The following is a 22,548-nucleotide window of genomic DNA, read 5'->3' as shown; positions in this document are numbered from 1 at the left end:
GTTGTAAATATAGCGTCCGATAAAATCTCGAATGACATGCAATATTAATGTAATTTCTGGAGAACGCACATACAATGTTGTATAAAATTTATACGTTACTTCAAACATTATATTACATACTATCGTTTGTTTGTTATAAAAAACTGCAGAGAAATTTATGAATACGACTCTAGCAAAAATGTAATGGATGAATGTTTCCGAAACGGTTGCGAGATATCAGAAAATGTTTTTTAGCAGCCGCGTGCGAATTCACAACTTCTCAAAGCATAAAAGTTGAGTAAATCTACTATGATATCCTAAAAAATCTAAAATTCGATACGTGTATGTACATGATGAAAGTTAATCATGCACGAATGGAGAGAACGACGTGAATAGTCGCCACAAAATTAAACTCTCATAGGAAAAGCAGAAAATTCCGCGATACGGACGTGCACCATTAATTATACGAGTTAACAGTTCGATCGATACGCATAAAAATACGACAGATACGCATAAAAATACGTCACGTTTAGAACATACATTTTTGCATTACATACCGACACGTATATTAGATTTAAAAAAGTATGAGGAATTTATTTATTTATTTATTTTTTTCAAATTTTCAGTAATTTAAAGATATTTATTAATTGCTATGTCATATATACATAATGGGAACTTATAAACTCTTTAAATAATATCAAAAGCAACATATCTAATTATAGTAGTTAAGGAACAAGAAAAATAGCAATAGCCATAACTTGATAAACAAAATTTTTTATGTAATAAAAGGAGCACGCTGGATATGTTTTCTTTTTTTTTTTTTTTTTTTTTTTAATTTAAAAGGAATGGATATGTTTATCTACGAATGTCAATGAATTCTGCGGTAACGCGAGATATACCGCGACATACATGAGATATGATAATGCGGGCTTACGTAACGCGAGCAAGAATGGCCATGGAAGAAAGGGAATAAAAGACGGTTGGAAATGAGGGATCGTGGCCGCACGTCGGAAAAGCAACCGGCGAGATTGATGTGTCCGTAAGTGAAAGGGTCGAAGCGCGCACGAAAGCGCTTGTATGCGAGGAGAATACTTTTTCCGAGTTTCGCGAATAAAAAGCAAACGCGCGCGCGCAACATCGCCGTGAAAAACCTGGCGGAGTAATTAAGCGCGCGAGTAATTACACGTCGCTGGCTTCGAGCGCGTCGATACCTCGATTTTCTGTCCGTGAGAGTTGTGCGAGTTCGGCGTTTTCGGTTAAGATCGGACGCGCAAGAGAGAAGAGCCGGGAAACTTCAAATTACGCTTCTCGCTTCGTGCAAAATGTACTTCACGCGTAGTGGAATGACAAGAGCGATAATTTCATGGCTACATTTAGAGGAACAATTGTTTTCTAACATCTTAAAAATTTATTGTAATAAAAAAATATTTTTCTAAATCTAGCGCGTGTATCTATCCAGAAGAAGTCAAAGAAAATCGATACCTACAATTAAATATGCATACAACAAAGTTTGGACAAAAAATATAACAGAAATATGATGCATTACACATGGCACGCGTTCAATCGGATTTTACGGGAGTCGCTTGCGCGAAATGCACGTTGCGAAAACGAGAATGGCGGCATTTTACATGCAGTCGGTTGGCGATATCAGAAACGCCGCGTGTGCACGTGACGGGCCGCGGCGCGGCAACGTCACGCGATTTTCGTGAAAAAAACAAACAAAAAGAAAACAAAACAAAAAAGCAGCCATCCATTTCCGGCCACGACACGCGGACTAATGGCAGACGGCTTTTCATTACGTCTGTGCATCGCGCGCCGACTGCCGATAGAGCTTTCACCATCACACACACATACACACAAGTCGTATTTTATAGGACAAATATAAACAAATATCTCCAGCTATAAATAGTGGAGAGAAAATATAATAACTCACAAGCGACTGCTAGAAATCGATTCGCATTACAATCGCCAAGTCAGACAATGGTCATTGAAAATTCACAAGTTTATCCGATTAATTTATTCGGATCGTTTATCAAATCTCTATCAATTAATATCGATGCTTGAGCATTGAAAGTAATTGAAAAATTCTATGTCGTAAGATTAGCTCTAACTATCGCTTGGAAAAATACGAGAATCGGACTCTGACCATGTTTCTCTGAGAGAAGTCAGTTTAATAAATTGATACCACAGCTTGGCTGCACTCCTTGGCAACAGAAATCTATTAGACACAACATTTGGCATCCCCGCGAGCTCTCTCATGGACTTTAACGTGATCGTAATTACAAAAGCGACGTTACAAGTGACCACGCCATGCGACGCGACCTGGATGTGTTTTTGTCCGCCTGTATTTACAGCGTTAAAATGACTTCGTTCAATAATAATTGCAGCTCGCGCACACTCGTGTGATAAGATAAAAAGTAACACGTATACATATATACTACCACGAATGTGGTCATAGTAGGTCTTAATCGGTTTGCCACGAAAATAACCTAAGGCCACTGAAACAAGTAATTAGTATGACTTTTAAAGTGATACTCCGATAAATGGTTGTGATTAAACTCATAAATCGTTTAACTCGTGAAAATACACACACACTAGAGCATCAAGGAAATATTGGATTTCCAACAAAATCAATGATCATAATATAAAAATAACACGATGATCAAAGAAAAATCATGTTATGACAATTGTAAATTATATCTTATTTTATATATACCATTACCATATGCAACGTGAAATAATTGCACTTGAGAAAAGATATCTTTATATCCTATATAAATATAATAAATAAATAAAAACTACTTTATAACATGAAAATACATTTGAACAAAACGCAAATAAGAAAAAATTACATAATTGAAGTCGCTCGTAATTGATCAAAGTTGAACTACTGCAGACTTTTGCTTTATCTTGGTTTTTGTATTGTATTTTTCCACGAACAACACGTGACGGTCGAAGTACACATGAAACGTTAACTTTTTTGGTTTTTACTCTCGTTGAGGCAAAAAGCTACGATGAGAGAGAAGATATCTATCGTCATACTTAGCGATTATTCGATAGTCGCAGTAAGTAAATATATCTATACTTTCTCTGACATTTGTTGTATTTTACAACAGTCGTGATGACGCATCCGCTAAAATTTTACTTGTTTTATCGGAATCTCGCCAGATAAAAGCAACGATAAAAGCTGCACTCATGTCGACAAACTCGTTAAAAAGTCATTTTATGACAACCGGCTGAGAAAAAGTTCAGCCATCGAAGATTGAATCTTGACAATTCTAATGTCTTGCTAATGAGCGATGGTCTATAAATTTTATAAGTGTTGATTTGCACATAATATTTGATCAATTTTCATGCAGCATATGGCAAGTATGTGTCAAATATGTTAAAACATCATGTATTTAAACTGCTCTTAGCATCTCAATAAAAGAGATTGTATATTTAAAATATCAAAGGATTATTTTTCAAAATAAAATACAGACGGGCTTTGTTTTGCTTTAAAAGAGCGATTCATTGTCTTCTGATTCATTTACCTTTTAAATAATTTACTCTTTGCTTTTTGTAATATTTCTAACATTATAAAAGATGCACTCTTAATAAAGTGTAAAACACTAAGTAAGTACTGTAATTACTAAGACTAATTAGAGACTAATTTGTTTTTTTCATTTCATAGAGATTTTATACATCAAAAGTAGTTTTAACAATTTATAATATATACGTGATATTTTAATTATCTCTTTTATTTTTATTAATTGATTAATTAATTTGTTCTATTGTAACTCAAAAAGATATTTTCTCTTTTTTATCGCAATTAAGCAAATATTATTGATCACATACAAAATTGTGTTTGTTCTTTCAGAATTTAAAAATAAATTTGAAATAAAATGCAGTCCTCGAATCGACGCGGTAATGAGTTGCAACAGAATCGCGCTCACGCTAGCATCAGCCAAGAGAAGAAAACAAAGGTAAATACTCACGAAGCCAAACACGTCTCGTCAAAAACTGCAAAGAAATCTCGCATTCCGAGCCGGACGGGCGGGTTCAGTGGTCGACTCCTCGGCGGGCGTTACATAATTCTTCGGTCCTGAGGTTGTGGCTAACACACAGAAGGAGAACGAAGATGAGAGGAGAAGCAGGGTGAATCTAACTGTCGGTGATCGCTGCCAAAACACGGTCAAGCGTCGCGCCGTGAATCTTCGCGCGGGAAGTTTACGATCTCGCACGCGTGACTGCTCGCGGCGTCGTATAGAAAAGCTTGTAAAGCGACGACGGCGATAGCGACATCGGAGCGAGAGCGAGAACGCGCAAACGATAAAGCAAACGAGAGTTGCGAGTCCAATGTGACGATCGAAATGACCGGGTCCTTTAAACAACGTCGAATCGGTACGTCGGTCGGGGCTTGGTTAGTCGGCCGGTCGACCTCATGGGATTTAAATGGCCGGATAGAAGGATACCGAGAGAGCACCGTTATACGCGCGCTCAGTGTGAGAGAAGTGCCCCGGGCGATTTAAAGGGCTAGCGCACCGCGCCAAGGTTTCTTGCTGGCGTCACGCGCGAACCGGCCTCCGAATCACGTGCGAGCACCAAGCGGCGAACATATGAGCGCTTCTTCATGCGAGGAATATTAACGAAATTGCTGATGCGGGAACTGACGGGAGAGAGACGCGTTCACGCTGTTGCTGCTGCTACCAGTATACGGCGCGGTGCACGTTGTTTGCACATGCACATATGCACACACATTCGCAACGTCACGAGTTTACAGTGCAAATAAAAGTCGCGCTCAAAGATTCTTTGTTTAACTATAATATTCAATCCGGGCACCATCACAACAACAATTCTCGTTCATCCTACGATCTCGATCGTTGTTTAAATTTTCGCTCTTTCCGCATTGCGAAAACCGGTTTCGTGCGTAATACTCGTGTCACTGTTATCCCTTTTAATCGGCGAGTCAAGTTTCTATCTCTCGTTGTTCTCCGTATTCACTTTCTTCCCGGATTTATTTACTACTCGTGGTCGATCGCAGAACGACGACTCGCGCGTCGACGCGCACGGCGCAACACGGGCTGCTGTCAATGGAACGCATCATCTCGCCAAACCGAACGACTATCACTCGCGAAAACAAGAACGCGTAAGAAAAACCGAACGCGGCGTATTTACACACACGTTGTTGTTGTCGTAGCGAGCAGGCACCTACCGTCTGTGTATTGTCGCGCGCGTATTCGCGCGTGTACAGAACACGAAACCACCGCGCACAGCATCCACGTTCCACCATGGGGGATCCGCGACCGACCGCGCCACCGCCGCGTCGAATCGCCGTCCGCCAGCGAAAGTAGTGCCGCGCGCTGCCGAAACCGCGAATCCGGACGGCGCGCGCCTTCGAAATTCGCGAACGTCACATATACGTGTCACCACAGATGATAACCGGTATTCGACAAAACTGCACGCTGATTTTATACGCAAAATAATGTACGATAAAATACTCTAGCACGCTTCTTGAGAATCTGATGAATAAGTACGTGTACATAATATGTGTGTATTATGTTTTTTATATATTAAAAAATAGAAGATGTTGTCGAACATATTAAATATAAACATTTAGAAAATTTACTTTGCGACTTGTGTGTTCGTGATTTGTTTAATAAGAAATATTTGCAAAGCTTAGATGTTTTAAAATTATAACTGCAAAAATGCTTGAACTCGCTTGCGAGTAAGTGTAAACATATGCGCGTTTCAGTTATTCTTTATATAGATTTTTTGTTTTCTCTTGACAAGACTATATATTGAGATATAGTAGAATCAAATACTTAATTTTATGAATGTGTGTGTGTGTGTGTAATTGTAGTGGAAATATTTAATACATTTACTAAAAATACATCGCTTTAAATATACATGATCTTAAAATCACTTTTTTAATTATGTATCACTTAAAAACAAACTAAATATAAGATATGTGTATGTATATAATACGTGTATTTTTTTATTAATCGTACTTATAATTACATAACCCCTTTTACTGGTTGCCTACAATCGCTCACACACACAGATAAAAATATTCCAAAAACCGATTTACAATAAATATGAAATTACCAGTTACGCGAGAAATTGCAAACACCATTAATATTGCATTGACGTTGTACTTCTCGTGGCAACAAGCGGAAAGCAAATCAAATCCCGGTGCAATCATCAGTCGCGCGTATGCATTATGCTACAACATATAATTGAGCACGCGCGATCGAGCAGCGACGAAGTTCGTTTCGAAGCCGCGAAGTGGCGCGCAGCTGCGGAAGTGACGTTGCACGCAGCGCAATATGGCGGACGTTAGACAACGTAAACAGAACGGTGATTACAGCAGCTCGTATGTGGGTGAGTTTTTCTCTTGATTTTTTGGCATTTAGTCAGGTAGGAGGAAACAGCGCGAAACTGCTTAACGCAGAACATTCGCCGTTAAAATCGCGAACGGTCGCAATTTATCGTGTCTCGAGCGCAAAACAGCTGTACCTGAAGCGGTCGTGCCGTGTCCATGCTGTTTGACACTTTGCTCATGCCGATCGTTTTTACATTGATTGTGGTGTTTCGTCTGTTACCTCTTTCTGTATTTGTAGAGTTTATTTCTAACTGTGTGATTGATACAGTTACGTGACATGTAGATGTGAAAAGAAACTGGGTGAAAGAGAGACAGAGAAAGAGGGAGTGAGAGAGAGAGAGAGAGAGAGAGATGCGGCGCGAGAATTCCATGCGAAGGACAAAGCACGCGACATACGTAGATTGTGCAACCATGTCTCCGTATTGAGTGTAACCGAACGTTGCTGTCTCGCATGTCGGTTCGACATGTCGCGTGGCTCGGTGAGAGAATATCAAGCGCGAACAACATCATTCTGATAAGAGTTAAAACGTGCTCTCTCGCGTAATAGGATACGTAATAGGATAAACGCGATGACGTCGCGCGAGTGGACAGTCGTCGACGTGAGTGTCTATAAATATCACGCTTACGCCAGGATCGTCGGTAATAGATGAAACGACGGATGAACGAGAGATCCTGTCAAAAAAAGGAATGACGTAAATGTCCGAAGCACGGAGTCTTTCGTAGGTGTCGCCTTCTCGTGGCGAGGATTAAAAGCGTTGCAAAAGCGAGGGAACTTGGAGCTCTTGCGCGTTCGATTAATCAGCAAAATTAACAATTTTATGATAATTTATGCACATGTATAATGTCAGTTTTCTAATTACCTAACAATATATGACGTGCAAATATACGGATCGCAATTGCGTGGGATTGTTTGAAGCATTACAAAGTATGATAATTGCAATAGAAAGTGAAAACGGAACAAGGAAATCGACACGATTGGCAGGAGAATGTTGTTGTAACACGTTATCATTATCGTATGTGTGCATTCATTTCCTTTTACTGATGCATTCTACATGTGTTTGAAAATCTTAAAAGTAATAAAGAAAGGAACAACTTGTGCTTTGCTATAAATTTTTTTACATGCACATGTAGAGTTTTTTTTTGAACATGCAAAATTGTTAATGTTTGCAAAATTAATATTAGTTGATACGAGCATTAAACATATAATTAATATTAATTGATGACCACGCTTGTGTAATAATCGCGCATTCAGCAGAGTTGAGACTGCAAGTCACAAAATTAGTGTGAATGGCGGTTGCGCAATTATTTGATTTATTCAACAGTGTTAGAAAATCATTTGCTGTAAAACTTGGATAATTTCACTTTTAATTTAATTTAATTTTTTATATAGTATTCTTTAAGATATACACAAAAAAACGGATTATCTTATACACTTGTAACTTTATCGCTAGCAGCAATAACATATATTGCCAGATGAGAGTAAGACAAAAATAAAATACGCGGGAAAGAGCGCGAGACAGATAATCAGGTTTCAGCGTATCTTGCTGACGTCGGCTGATTTGATTTCTAGAATTAAAAATATCAAAGAGAGACAAAAACACAACGTGCGAGAAAGGAAAGGAGCGTTGGAAAATGCGGATTCTCGCGTGTTTGTAACAAAGTTGCCTTTTGAAATCGGCATATCGCTTTAATCCGAGGACGAGTCACGCGTATGTATACGCGCTCGTACATACGCTCTGTTTCTGCGAGAAGCATTAGCGAACGCGCGCGTTTTTCGCGTCGATACAGAGATACGTGAAATCCGGTCTCTCTTTCTCTCGTGATGTCGTCACGGTAACGCCTCACAGCAGGAAGTCGTAATATTATTCCGCATTAAATGAAATCCGCGCGACACAATGTCAGATGGGAATAGCGCTCAAAGCGATGCGACAACGCTCGCGTACCGGCTGCATATATGAACGTACACACGTGTGTATGTAAGCACAAAACGTGTATAGCTGTTCGGGGATTGGAAATGAGAGTCGCATATTGGCGCGCCTATTCAGCCCGACGTAGCGCGTGTTTTATTGAATAGCATCGATAGCTTTGCCTTGCCGTGTATGCACGTCCGATGGAAACGAGCCCTGGCTCCGCTTTCCCGATAGTTTACGACGGTCCGTCGTCGGACGGAAACAACGCCTCACAATAAATTTCTGAGCCGCTCGCGATAAATTAGGCGGAAGTCCGGCGTTACACACCGGCTTGCTCGTCGGAGCCCGAGACAATTCACCGAGTTAATTGAAGCTGATTCCTGCGGTACTTCGCCTTCCACTTTACAAACATGTTTCTTTCTCTCTCTTTTTTCTCTCTCTCTCTCTTTGTAGTATAACCACAATGAAACATTCTTTTCCTGGACATAATAAGACAGAGTCGCGGTCAGGTTGACAATGAAAAAAGTTCCCACACAGCTTATTGCTGCGGCTTGGATCTACCGCGAGTGTACTCTGACTTATAGAAATGAGCACATAGGCAATCGTAATGATTTTCTTTCTTCAAGACTATTTTCTTCTGTGAAGTTTCTCTTACATACATTAAAAAGTAGTGCAGCGTATAGGATGTCCTCAAACCGATGGATACACAACAGAAAACATTACTTCTACGAATACAAGTCAAAAATGTAGATTAAATAAATGTTTTTATGAAAGTACTTTGTTTTATATAATTAAAAGAAAAATAAGAGGAGATATTTTGGAGAATGTAGTGCAATAGTGTATTAATTTGTGTCTTTACATTCGCGATAGATACTTTCAAGCTGTAGCAAAGTAAATTTTTTATATATAAAGATGTCAATTGATTGACAAGAGATCTAACAATTGAGCCAATATAAATGCTCGTTCTCAACGTGATCAATACGCGTTCTTACACACTTAATATGTAAACTGCTGCGTATCTCCGTCCGAGTTGAATTCATTTATTGGATTCATATTCTCGCGTTTGTGCACTTTGCTAATTAGACTAGCATTATTCAGTCAGATGAATGAAAAACGATCAAATAATGATACATTATTTAGAAACAATAGAAAACATTTCTTGCTCCGTGTTAGAATGTTCTTTGGTCCAAAGAATTTTGCATTCTTTTTCGACAATAATTTTATTTTGTGTTTTAAATTTAAAAAATATATAAAGAGTATTTTATACATTATGTGTAAAAAAAGTAAAGTGAGATATTATTTGATAAACATAATTAGAATATATGATGCCAATATTTTTGCGATGTACAGCAAGTACATCTTTTCAGTTGGCGTTCGCTGCAAATGTATGAAATTACGTATGTCACATGTTTCTAAATTAAACTCACAAGCTTGTTATATTTCTTCTCTGTTAGCGCAAGTAGACTACTAGTCACGTACGTCACACATCGTGTCATAAATCTGGACAAAAAGCGACATCAAACAGAACGATTCAAAGGTCAAGAACGTTCAAGGTTCACAATGCATAACATTCAGAAATAATATTAAGTAACATAAATATCAAGAATGCGCATAAAGTTTTACTTTTTCATGTTATATGTCATAATTATGCGGACTTAGTGAAAATTAGCAGGAATTAATACAATAGCGCGCATAAAATTAAACAATTTAAAATTGCTCAGTCATTAAAAAAACTATTAAATAGTAAAAAGTTACTCTAAACTTTTTTATTTATGTTATATTTTCTATTTACATTACACAAAAGTTAGATACATATTTATTATTTCTTTTAGTTGTACATATATATGTATGTTTTTTCTATATATTGTTACATATACATATGTATATGTATTTACATATATATGTACATATATATGTTTGTATTTGTATATATGTATAATCATCTTACGCGGAAAATCCTGTCGGCGCTCATATGCATGCCCCACTACGAAAGCGACGTTTTCGCGGCCATGACAGCCGGTTTCTGACGATGTAGCGTCGGCACTCGTGGGATGCTGCCAGCTCGCGAAGTTTGCACGACCCAAGAGTTGCCGACTACCAACCGGGATATTTCTAGTCCGGCTCTCTTCGCGGACTTAGTACCCGTGTGTCGCGTATGCACGGCGCATCTACGCGACTAAGTTGTGTTGTGTTCCCGATAAATATTTCGTGCTTGTTTTGATCTTGCCGGACCTGTACGATCTGACGGATGTGAGAGTCGGAAATATGGCCGACCGGAAAACCGTAAGAGCAAGACAGAAGTTCGATCCTTCAGGGTCAAGGTTACCGGAAAGGTTGTTGTCGGACACCATGAAGGAACCAACGAGACCACCTAGAACAAGAACGCAGCAGCCAACGACGGTTCATAATTCCGATTTTGGAAATGTTATGCAACGCAGCGTCATTGTAGAAGCGCGCGCGCAGCAAAGGCCGAGTTAGTCAGACAAGTTTTCGGAAACGCGATCGTTTTTTGCCGATAAAAAAATTCAGTGAAAACTGTTTAAAACAGTATTTAATTGCCAATATTTTTCACTCATGTTTTTTTTTATTTTTGTATAAATAAAATATATACAGCAATATATTCATACTTAAAAATGCAATAAGATTATAATAATAATAATAATCGAACGACACTAATGTATTATTTAAAAAAATCTGATTTTAGCCGAGAAGGCCTCGATGACGACCCTCGACGAGAACGTGAATCGTATACCACGACAACAACGCAAAATAGCTGAAAATATGGGTGAGTCAATTTTCTTAGCGAACCTAGTGTTTGTTCGATCAGTCTTTTTTGAATCGTTTATCCGTCCGCGCGTTTCTTTATTTTTCGAGTCGCAAATTGCGTCGCTGATTACGGTCTCAGCTCTGCCTGCTGAAAGCCTCCTAAAAATGTAACGATTCCGAGCGAATTTCGATGCGACGACCGACTTCTTCTGCGCACACGAGAGCGCTCCTCTTTCTTTCGTAAAATACTTTTCCTTTGTGTACGAATGAAAGCCAACAAAAGCGTCCCGTTGACTCGTCGAGAATTCTCGCTAGATCAGATTTTGCGATGAGTTCGCGCGGCTAGTAGCTTTCTCGGGCATTGCCCGAGTTCTTCTTGCAATTCTTGCGAGAGGTTTGTCTGGAGTTTACAACTTTTCCGAATTGTTTGCGGCAAAAGCCGTCTTGTTCTTTCGAATTCACGTGAATCCTCGTAATATCTCGACCGCATGTATTTCAGACGTGACGCGAGAGACACTGAAAGTTGGTATTGGATAGAAAAAGCTCCGAAATATATATTTTTATTTTTACATATATTTTTTATTTTTCTCTCTTTTGAAAGTCAAAAAATTTTCCTTGCTAAACGATTGACAAAAAGTATATATGTAAAACATATGCTTTAACACATATACATATACAATATACTTATATATAAATTACAGGCTTTTTCTTTAATAATATATTTTGTAATATAATGTGTACTATGAGAAGCGATTATTTTTGTCAAGCAGATGAAAACAAAAAAGATAAAATAGTTTTTAATTCTAAATGTTCTTTAAAACAAAATAATTTTTGTTACGTAGCAAGAAATGGAATGACGGAGCTTCCATGCTTTAATTTTCCGGTATATGTTTTCTTACCGTGTAATTATTACCGATGCTCTCGTGATGTAAATACCAGTCGGTCAATTAGCTTATTATATCTCAGAGTAGTAATTTCAAGAAAAATTTCTTGTGTTTCTTCTCTTTGTTCGCTCTACTTGGAAAATAAATAATATCCATCTTGATAGTAACTTGATATTGCATATTTTTTGTAATATTTCTATCATGTGAAGAATTTGAAAATTTATAAATGTTTTTTTTTATTTTAGTACATGCGACACTATGATGATAATGCTAATCAACTTGGTACATTTTCTCTTTTCGACACACTTGATGAAATATTTAACGACATAATTTTTCGGGTTTATATTTGATGTTTCTGAATCTCTTTCTCTCTCTCTTTCTTTTTCTGATTGGTCAATTTACTGTTCGTCGCGCTGACAGTTTGAATTCCTAATCGCTCTTACAGCTGATCCGAGTCATGTGTCACGGATCAGCGCGTTAAACACGTAACCAGCGACGGATTAGACTTGAACTATTTGTTTTTACGCTACATGCAATAAATTATACTGAGAACTCGGTTACATGTGTCGTGTCAAGGTCTACGTGTATAATTTCCTTGCCATATCCTTCCTCTCGTGCTCTTTTGGGCAAAAGGATATGAATGCGAGACAGAAATGGAATTATGGTAAAAATACAGTAGCTTTTGATTTGCGTTTACTATGTTTAATATCGTGTTTTAGAATTCTTCCAAAATGTTGTGCTAAACTATATTAACATAATTTTTAAACCTTTTTAATTAAGAATAAATTATTCAAAAACATTTATTTTGCTTGACTAAAATCTATCTATATCGAATAAATTTTCAAATATATTTTAATATTGCCGATCAAATAATATTTCCTTTTATTATTAATTTTTTCTTTATCTTTTTATTATCTCATGTTATCATATATTTATTATTAGTTTTTTTTTAATGAAAATTGCTGTCTGTCGCAGATTATCTAGAAAAGAACGATCGAATAGAAAGGATCGCACCGAACGCACAAATGCAGAACACATCAACAGACGATGGGCGACCTGTGCAAGTGGTACTTGCTCATCCGGATCATACCTTCGAATTAGATGAAGATGCATTGTCGGAAATTCTTTTACAAGACGACATAAAAGATAGAAGTGTGGTTGTCGTCTCTGTTGCAGGTGCCTTCAGGAAAGGCAAAAGTTTCCTCCTTGATTTTTTTCTTCGTTACATGAACAACAAGGTAGGTTAGGTCAATATCTGGAAATTCGAAAAAATGTTTTCGTTTTATGTAATTTTTATTTGTCGATATTAAAGAAAAATAACACGAGATTACAAAAATATTTAAATTTATATTATTTCATGTTCGCGTTTATCATCGACTGACATCCAATGAAATTGTGGATAATCACGAATACATCGATTATGTGTTACCTTGACCAATAGTACACATTACAAAATAACACTGACTCTTGGTTGGGCGCCGAAGACGAACCACTGAGCGGTTTTTCTTGGAGGGGCGGTTCTGAAAGGGACACTACGGGAATACTAATGTGGTCGAAGGTTTATCCCGCTACCTTGGCAAACGGTGAAAAAGTCGCTGTCATTTTGATGGATACTCAAGGCGCTTTTGACAGTCAGTCAACGGTGCGGGATTGCGCGACGGTGTTCGCGTTAAGTACAATGCTGTCTTCTGTCCAAATATACAATCTGTCGCAAAATATTCAGGAAGACGATCTTCAACATCTGCAATTGTTTACTGAATATGGTAGACTGGCATTGGAAAGTTCTGAGAGCACGCCGTTTCAAAGACTGCAGTTTTTAGTCAGAGATTGGGTCTATCCGTACGAGGCCGAATATGGCGCGGATGGTGGAAAGAAATTGCTTGCGAAGAGGTTGGAGATTTCCGACAGGCAGCATTCGGAATTACAGAGTTTACGAAAACACATCAAATCTTGTTTTTCGGATATATCGTGTTTCCTCATGCCACATCCCGGGCTCGAGATTGCAACGAATCCTAAATTCGACGGTAGATTGTCCGAAATACAGTCCGAGTTCAAAAATCAGTTGAAAGTACTCGTGCCTATGATACTGGCGCCCCAAAATCTAGTGACCAAGAAAATCAATGGTCAGGTTGTGAAAGCAAAAGATCTATTGGAATATTTTAAAAGTTATATTAATCTTTACAAAGGAGATGAATTACCCGAACCGAAAAGCATGCTAGTGGTAAGTAAAAAAAAAGGATAGAGAGTGGAAAAAAGAGAGGAGAAAGAAAATTCTGTAATTTTTGCTGTTATTTTTATTTACAATATTTTTTTATGTACAGGCTACAGCGGAAGCTAACAATTTAACTGCTGTAGCTGAAGCCAAGGATTTGTATCTTCAAATGATGGAAAACGTTTGCGGTGGGGGGAAACCGTTTTTGGCGACCGCTCATTTAGACTCGGAACATAATCACTGCGTGGACTCGGCTCTTCGTCAATTTCAGAATAAACGAAAGATGGGTGGAGAAGAATTTAGTAAAATATATATGGAAAAATTGATCAAGGTACATATTTTTATATGTAAAAGTATATAATCATTATAATTTTTTTCTTATTTTGTCCTGTTTTATTGAAAAAATTTATTCTTTTTACAGGATTTGGACGAAGCGTTCTTGCAATTTAAGGCGCACAATGAGAGTAAAAATATTTTCAAAGCAGCGCGAACACCCGCAGTGTTCTTCGCACTTGCTGTAACTATGTATATTTTATCCGGAATATTTGGTCTTGTTGGTCTGTACACAATAGCGAATATATGCAACTTCTTAATGGGCTTCGGCCTTCTCACGCTTATACTATGGGCTTACATCAGGTATACTATATTATCACATGTGTAAAACAACTTTGTATTATTGTTCATTTTCTTATTGTATTTTACTTGAATATTAATCAGGTATAGCGGAGAATTCAGAGAATTTGGCACACAGATAGATGATATGGCCAATAAAATATGGGAGAATGTAAGTATAAAAATTATAGAACTTAAGTTAATTGAAAGCTTTCTTATGCATTTCCTATTCAAATTTTTATCTCGTATGAATAAACAATGCTTTCCTGATGAAAAACTATATTGTTCACAGTGTACTAGTGAAAATCAATATTTGAAAAAGGTAGAGATTTGTTTACTTATTAATGTTATATAAACGTGTAATATGTATTTTTTTCTCAAAAACAATTATCATTTACTTAAAATATAAATTTTCATTATTTATCAATAAAACTTCTTAAAGAATTGATAGTATGAGATATTTTTATAAAAGAAATATTTAAATTTGCACTTAAGTTACATATATACAAAATTTCTATACATAAACAGCACTTGTCACACTGTGTATATCTTGCATATTATTGAGTCTTTCATCTATTACAATTAATATGTAACATTTTTTTATTGCAACAGGTCTGGCTATGCGCTCATCTTTGTTTTAAATTAATATATAAATTAAGATACCTGATCCTGTCCGTTATCGTAATCATATTTGCAATACCTATATGTCATATTACTTACCTCGTTCTTCGTAAACATGGCTATATATGATCTCACGCTTTAATTCCTTTTAAATTTTAATTCTGTAATTTACTTATCAACCTCATTATTTTTCGTATCGCTTCAATATATTTTTGATATGTTTTAACACGTTTATGTGTTTCACTTAATTCTTTTTATCAAAACAGTGTTTAGTATGATCCACGTTAATATCACCCTCTTATTTCTCTTTTTTTTTATTCCTGTGATAAGCTGAGTGCTAACAGGAGCAAATATCGAAAAGGTATGGCATTTGGCTGGCTACATATATTCAAATGTTTGATAATAAGTGTTTTATTGATTATACTTTTCTTAACTGTTCTATTGACTATACTTGTCTTCAAACATTACAACTACTATAACTGTTTTATCAAAAAGCTTTATTGCAGTTGTGTAACTATTATTTCATTTCTGTGTTATAAATTTTATAAATATATATTATTTTGTAAAACTAATAAATAATTCATAATTTTGATACTTTTTATAGACTGAGACATATATAATCTTACGTTCAAAAGTATAATTTGTTGCATATGAAATAATGATGCAAAAAATTGTTTTTGTTTTTGTTCAGTTCATGAAGCCAATCTATCAACACTTCGTGGAGAAATCAGTGCCTGGCGGTGTCATGGCAATGGCGCAGGTTGCTGAAATAGCGGTAACAAATTCAACATTGAACGCCACTGTCACTGCCAATGGCAAACCTAAATCAATGTAATATTCATTCCTACAATGGCTCGATTATTCATACCAATTGAAATGCTATATCCTTATATGTTAATATTACTATAAGTGGCAACTAAAAAAAATTTTTACAATACAAATAATCTTTTGACACCGCCATAAATACTTTTTTCTTAAATCAGATTACGACTTAAACATACTAATCTAAAATGACTGTGAATGTATATACACATGAATTATTCTACTCGTAAAACAGCGTTAGTTTGGTGGAAAATCGTGTGATTATTAGTATTGTCTAGTTTCTAGTATATCCTTGGTATAATGTTGTTAAAAATAAAATATTTCTTATATACACTGGTGGAAGATATACTTATTATTGTAGTTTGATCTGAAAGTTTTATTACAGGGATGTTAATATACCTTAAAAAGTTACACAAGTTTATATATTAAACCGTAGGAAAATGCATTTGTAAAATGTTGAAAAAGAAATTGAATTTGTCTTTCTTGTTTTTCATTAAACACATATACAGTCTTTTTGATTTTCTAAGTTTTCTTTTCTTTTTCATACATAACTAGGATTTTGTTTCGTGCACTTTTGCTTTTTAAAATTAACCTGTTTGATATTTTATCTGTTATTTATTATGTGCTTAGTCTAACAAGTTTCAGATTACATTTGTGCCAGAGATGCTCTACGTCAGTTAATTGTATCAAGCTATTGGTTAATAAAAGAGAATGTATATACTGTACGATTACGTTATTCTGTATTTGAAAAAGTGATAAAGATACGTAGAATTTGCTGACATACAATGTATGTAAACAAAATTTTAATTATGCGCCATATTTTTTTCTGTAGTATATAAATACAATGCTCCAAATTCGTTATATTAACCTATTTAGGTGTAAGATAAATCTTATTGCCAACATATTGTTAAATAGTGCTCAAATTTGTATTGTAGATGATGCTGGACTGTTTTCTAGATTGCTCATTGAATAGAACTACTAGATCTTTTATCTAAACAATACTGTTTCAAAGTTGTCAATTTTTTGATGTTATATATACATATATATATTATTTATTTATATATGTATATTTATCTCTACAAAATGATGTATACAATTTATTATAAAAAATTTTGTTCAATGAGTAATTGTGGCAATACAATTTGATATATGCGTATATATGTATTGAAACTTTCTACCAAGTCTTGCCAGTTAACTGCTATACTTTATGTTTGAGTTATGTTATACATTTGATAAAGTGATATGTTTATGTGTTTGTAATTCAGAGAAAATTCTACAGTTCAGATATACACTATGATATTCAGTAACAAATTAAATTTTTCGATTATGAAAGTAATAATTAATACATAGTTTTGAATATAACAAGTATAAAAAACCACGTATTTTTTATAAATAATGAAAACTAAAATAACAAAAATTTGTTTTGCATTTTTTCTGATATTGCAACTATGAGAAATTTACTTGGTGATGGTTTTACATATATAATAACATTCTCTGTAATTTAAGGGTTTGATATATTAAAATATTTCATCTATGAAGATACACAAAATCTCTCTCTCTTTTTCTATAGTAAAATATAATTGCTTTACTTTACAAGATATACATATATATCTTGTAATTTTTAAAAAGTATTAGATTATTGGGATTTTCGTATTTACATATACACGAAGATAAATATCAAAATGTAAACAGTTTAAAAAATATTTTTTATTTTTTATTTGCTGAATTATAACAATATTAGAAAGGCGGAAGGAGAGTTTGTATTATTAATATAGTCGTATTTGATGTTTTATTATTGTATTCAATTTAGAATGGAGTGGGTGTACATAAGTATAGCAGAAATGCACATTATAAAAAAGTGCCATTAACTTTATTTCTGGATTATGATTTTCTGTGAGTTACGTCTTACGTGCTATATTTATCTACTAATCTTGCAAAACTTCAGATTTTATTTATAATAAACTTTCATAAGGTGTGTATATATATATATATACACCTTATAATATATATATATGTAGTAAATAAATTTAGCACACAAATATATATTACAAAATTCAAATCTGTTTAAGTTCAGCATGATTGTGTGCAATTGATTAAACAGCTACTTAGCACGCGGTATCGTACTTTAAATTAAATTGAGATAATATATGTATGTAACAATCATTAAATCACAGTGTCAATATCAGAACGAATTTACTGTTGCGAAATTTTATAAGATAAGTAAAAACTCTGACATATTAACAAAATATATAATCACAATCCAATTATTATTATTTGCAGATGCCAATATTTATATGAATAAAACTTATACTATATTTTGCACAAATTGTGATGTAAAATTGTAAAAGAAAAATATAATCATGACATTTTTTATTAAATAATGTTTTATATGTAATTGAAACTATATTAACAAAAGATATCTTAATTACAACTTTTATATTTAGTATAAGAAAAATACACAGTTTTATTCTTTTAACCACTTCTTTTATACTAATATTATAATAAAAGTAATATGGAATAAATATATTTGTACATACATCTATATACAGCTATGATAATCAAAAACAAAAAAACTTCATTAAAATGCTACTAATTTTTTAAGATATATATAATACTTAGATAACACATTAAGACCATTTATAACAGAAGGTAAATTATATATATCGCAAATAGAAATATAAAAATATATTTTTCTATTTATGAAGTGTTTTATTTCTTAAATTAATTAATAACAATGTACATATGAGTATAATGTTAAATCTACAATTAAGTTTTAAACATTCTTCTTACCATATCATTACTTTTTTGAATTGATTCCTGTAATTTACCATTATAGATAATAAAGTGTTCTTTTACTGTCTGGTTATTAGGTTCTAATGTAAGTGCTACTTTCAAATCTGCCACAGCCTTTTCATTATCTTTCATACTTCCATATGCCACTCCTCTTCTATATAAAGCTTTAACATTGTTTTTATCTTTGTCTAAAATTTTGCTACAAAGAGTAACAGTGTGGTCATAATTTTTTTGACTTAGTTGACAAGTAGCCATATTATTATATAATGCAAGGCGTAAATCATTGATATCAGACTCCAATTGCTTGTTTAAGTCTAGGTCTGGGTCTGGTATTGGTTCCATTGTTATCAAAATTTTACATCCTCTACTAAATTTATGGAATGCATCGACGATTCTAGAATCTTTGAACAATTTGACACCCTGTTCTTTGTATTTCAAAGCTAAGTTATATTTCTCTTCTGCGCTCCATTCCCAGATCGATTTTTGACGTTCACATTGAGTCAGTGTGACCTCAAATTCCACTGTTACAGATTTATTACTGTCTTCTGACTGTTTCATAATAATAGTAATACGACTTTTCTCAAAGATATTCATCATTTGAATTGCTCGTTCAATTTGCTTATCAATTTCTGCACTTGCTTCACCAATAATTAACACTTTTTCACATTCACTATCAAGAATTTCAGTATAATATTTGTCTTTCAGATCATTTTTTGATATTCCTGTGACATTTATTTTCTGAATGGTAATATTACAGGTAGAACATTCCGTTGGTTTTTTAGAAAACACTCCAGGCTTCAATACATTCTTCTTGACGCTTTTGTCAGAAGATTCCCACAATTGCAACATAGTGATAACACCATTCAATTCTGTATATATAAAAAAGATTTTATTAATATAAACTGAAGCTTTAAAAAAGTAATAGATATCTAAAACTAGTAAGTAAAAAAATTAATGTGTTCGCGACTTTCTAACTTCAGTACATATGTCAAAATGTCACTTACTGTAAATAATAGTACTGAAGAATATTATAATGTAACCCGAAAATATTCGCCGTTTTATATTGTAGAAAAATTTGTTAATTCTTTGGTGTTATTCTATCGCCTTCTGGAATAATGTACTTATGCTCACTCGATGTGTTTTTACCAGAAATGAAAGAATCCGACAGAAAGAAGCGTCATTCTACCTTGTAAACCAAACTATATATTGAGCGTTAAAGTTATTCACAGAACGCGACAACGTATTACGCGCGACTAGACGCAAAAGCCAATCAATATGCTGTTTTTCCATAAGAGCACACTGCTGATTGGCTATTGCATCGCTTCTAGCTACGCGCAGGATGTTGTCAAATTCTGTCTGTAAGAAACTTTCTGTGTATGTACATGTTTTATATAGGGTGCTTTCTAACTACGTACGCACTGTGTAACACTGTGTTCATTAATTTGAGAAAGAGCATATTAGTGTGTCTCACTTACACTAATGAACAGTGTCGCTTGTGTACGTAGTTGGAAAGCACCCAATAGTATGGCTAGTTTTGGCCAATGTTTTATTTGTGTATACAGCCTTTAAAATAAGAAAGATACTGAGATGTGACAGAAAAAAAAACAAAGAAGAAGTATTGTTAAAATAGTGACAGTATAGTAGTGTATCAACGAATTACTTAAATACTGTGCAAAAGAGTACGAAAACATGCCAACATATGAAATGCCATTATTATTACGTATTATGAAAAAGGTATTATAAAATTTAGGTTATAAGCTATAATTTTTACTCATACTTGTACAATATTATTATTGTATATACTATTTGTTATAATATAACAATAAGTCATTATTATCATTTAGCATTTATGTGCTTGTGATTAATACTATATGCAAATACATCTATCTTCAATGTTTTTGGCATATATAAAATAAGAACTTTATATTTTGTAGCCTGAACTAGCAGCAACTTTAAAAAGAACAGCTGGATTAATATTTAACACTGGTGGTTTTATAAGAAAAATGGAAAATTGGGGCGTAAAACAACTTCCATGTAAAGCTAGTGTTCACGGTCATGTTTATAAAGAAGCAGAGTAAGCATATAATTATAATATGTAATATGATAAAATATAATTATGTATTACACATTGATACAAGTCAAATATAAATAACAAATAATATATTTATTTTTTTCCTTAGTGTTCAAATATTATTTATTACATATTTCTATGAAAATTATATACTTTTTCTATTTCTCTTATTTGTAGCCATTTTCTTATATATTTTGATGCACCTTCAAAAGAGATAGAAAAGATTTTAGATGAATGCAATCGAGATGTTGATATTGTTAGATTGAAGATATATAAACAAACTGAATTACAGAAGAAACCATGTACTTTTCATGAAGAAATGTTACCACCTCCATACAGGTAATTTTTCACAAATGTTTTTTATTTGTAACTAAATAATTAATATACAACAAAGTATTAAAATTGATAGAAACCAATGTGCTGGATGTTCTTGTAATTGTATATATATTAATTTTTTTCTTAAACATAAATTAATATATGAGAACAATTTGTATTAAACTTAAGTTATAATTTATAATAATTTAGTAAATTTAATTCGAATCTTCATGTGTAGTAATGTACACGTTTAAAGGAAAAAATATGTATATATAAAATTGCACATATATATCCGGTATTATATTGGTATTATATTAGCTTTAATACTTAGTTATATATTTTCACGAGTTTTTAAATTGTTATTGTAATTAATATATTTGACTGTTACACAGGCCTACTGTTCAAAAGTTAATAGAATCTTCAAAAAGACAGCATAGGAACAAATATGAATTCAAATATAACAGCGGATTGGACCACTATCCTTTTAATAAATAATTGTAGAAATTCTTTTATTATATAATTACATTGTACTGTAAAGATATCTCGAAAAACTTATAAATATTAAATATATCTATTAGAAAAAATAACTTGTATAATAATTGAGAAGTAATTTTCAAATATTAATTCACTTAAAACCTTTTACGTAATTTACGCCCCAACAATATTATATATCTATATTTGCATCAACAATTTTGTTCTTACACTTTTCAGTTTAAGTTAAAACCAGTTTAAATAAACTTTTACAAAATTTTTTAATCAGGTAAGTATATATATATATATATATATATATATAGTTTTGCTGAGACGATTTGATTGGCTGGAACGTGATGTGGCGTAAAGCCCGTGTCACACTACGTATTGCGGACTTGGATTGGATCGGGATTGCAGATTGCGGATCAGAAGTTAGCCAATCAAGACGAGGCAGCTTCGGATCCGGATTGCAGATCGCAGAATAGACGGCTTTCTATTTTTGCGATCCATAATGCGTGATCTAAACCAATAAAATACTGAATTGTAGTCACGTGACCCGTTCATGGACGAAGAAGCAAAATTAGTGATAACTGACAAGTCTATACAGGAGTCATTTAAATTCTGTTCATTCTGTGTTTTAATTTTAACTAGAGCCACAACCAAATCTTATTGCCAGATACGTGATATTCTTATGTTTCTAATAATATTTGCTTATTGTGTTTTAATAA

At 34.0% G+C, this 22,548-nt stretch overlaps 4 protein-coding genes across 7 annotated transcripts in view; 2 read left to right on the top strand and 2 right to left on the bottom strand.

Annotated features, from left to right (window-relative positions):
• Positions 1–5,259, bottom strand: part of LOC109863881 — a 395,995-nt gene extending 390,736 nt beyond the window's left edge. Inside the window, exons 1-2 of the mRNA XM_020444540.1 lie at positions 5,174–5,259; positions 3,957–4,075 (exon numbers count right to left, since the gene is read on the bottom strand). The gene's annotated coding sequence lies outside the window, so the exon portion shown is untranslated. The remainder of the gene's footprint in view (positions 1–3,956; positions 4,076–5,173) is intronic.
• Positions 5,260–6,237: 978 nt separating this feature from the next.
• LOC109864201 (atlastin) lies at positions 6,238–16,895 on the top strand. 4 transcript variants are annotated; one of them, XR_002251410.1, is made up of 11 exons: positions 6,288–6,341; positions 10,482–10,726; positions 10,958–11,038; positions 12,879–13,141; positions 13,345–14,124; positions 14,225–14,446; positions 14,537–14,751; positions 14,833–14,899; positions 15,020–15,049; positions 15,340–15,709; positions 16,040–16,126. XR_002251410.1 is itself a non-coding variant. In XM_020445211.1 (11 exons), the coding sequence occupies exons 1-11, from the start codon at positions 6,337–6,339 to the stop codon at positions 16,181–16,183; spliced, it is 2,085 nt and encodes a 694-aa protein (XP_020300800.1). In that variant the 5' UTR covers positions 6,288–6,336; the 3' UTR covers positions 16,184–16,895. The 4 variants fall into 4 exon arrangements, 2 of the variants coding, with proteins under 2 accessions (XP_020300800.1, XP_020300788.1); XM_020445211.1 differs by having other exon boundaries at positions 15,679–15,703; positions 16,032–16,895; XR_002251411.1 differs by lacking the exon at positions 10,482–10,726 and having other exon boundaries at positions 6,238–6,342.
• Positions 16,896–18,707: 1,812 nt separating this feature from the next.
• On the bottom strand, positions 18,708–20,176 carry LOC109860247 (peptidyl-prolyl cis-trans isomerase FKBP62-like). The gene is made up of 2 exons (XM_020439251.1): positions 19,968–20,176; positions 18,708–19,832 (listed from the first exon to the last, which is right to left on the bottom strand). The coding sequence occupies exon 2, from the start codon at positions 19,810–19,812 to the stop codon at positions 18,937–18,939; it is 876 nt and encodes a 291-aa protein (XP_020294840.1). The 5' UTR covers positions 19,813–19,832; positions 19,968–20,176; the 3' UTR covers positions 18,708–18,936.
• Positions 20,177–20,403: 227 nt separating this feature from the next.
• On the top strand, positions 20,404–21,893 carry LOC109861808 (probable 28S ribosomal protein S6, mitochondrial). The gene is made up of 4 exons (XM_020441645.1): positions 20,404–20,697; positions 20,898–21,037; positions 21,212–21,373; positions 21,742–21,893. Exons 1-4 carry the CDS (start codon positions 20,653–20,655, stop codon positions 21,842–21,844), a joined length of 450 nt encoding a protein of 149 aa, XP_020297234.1. The 5' UTR covers positions 20,404–20,652; the 3' UTR covers positions 21,845–21,893.
• Positions 21,894–22,548: the final 655 nt, after the last annotated feature.

The sequence above is a fragment of the Pseudomyrmex gracilis genome, unplaced genomic scaffold, assembly GCF_002006095.1.
Source record: "Pseudomyrmex gracilis isolate BER0280 unplaced genomic scaffold, ASM200609v1 scaffold_0, whole genome shotgun sequence".
NCBI lineage: Eukaryota > Metazoa > Arthropoda > Insecta > Hymenoptera > Formicidae > Pseudomyrmex > Pseudomyrmex gracilis.
Note: the sequence above shows the minus strand (reverse complement) of the source record. Positions and strands in the feature narration are given on the sequence as shown.

Coding starts and splice junctions, on each gene's coding strand:
- LOC109864201 (XM_020445211.1), top strand. Junction 14,125..14,224: donor AACCGAAAAGCATGCTAGTG/GTAAGTAAAAAA, acceptor TTTTATGTACAG/GCTACAGCGGAAGCTAACAA. Junction 14,900..15,019: donor CCAATAAAATATGGGAGAAT/GTAAGTATAAAA, acceptor TATTGTTCACAG/TGTACTAGTGAAAATCAATA.
- LOC109860247 (XM_020439251.1), bottom strand. CDS start 19,812: ATGTTGCAATTGTGGGAATCTTCTGACAAAAGCGTCAAGAAGAATGTA.
- LOC109861808 (XM_020441645.1), top strand. CDS start 20,653: ATGCCAACATATGAAATGCCATTATTATTACGTATTATGAAAAAG. Junction 20,698..20,897: donor TATTACGTATTATGAAAAAG/GTATTATAAAAT, acceptor TATATTTTGTAG/CCTGAACTAGCAGCAACTTT. Junction 21,374..21,741: donor ATGTTACCACCTCCATACAG/GTAATTTTTCAC, acceptor ACTGTTACACAG/GCCTACTGTTCAAAAGTTAA.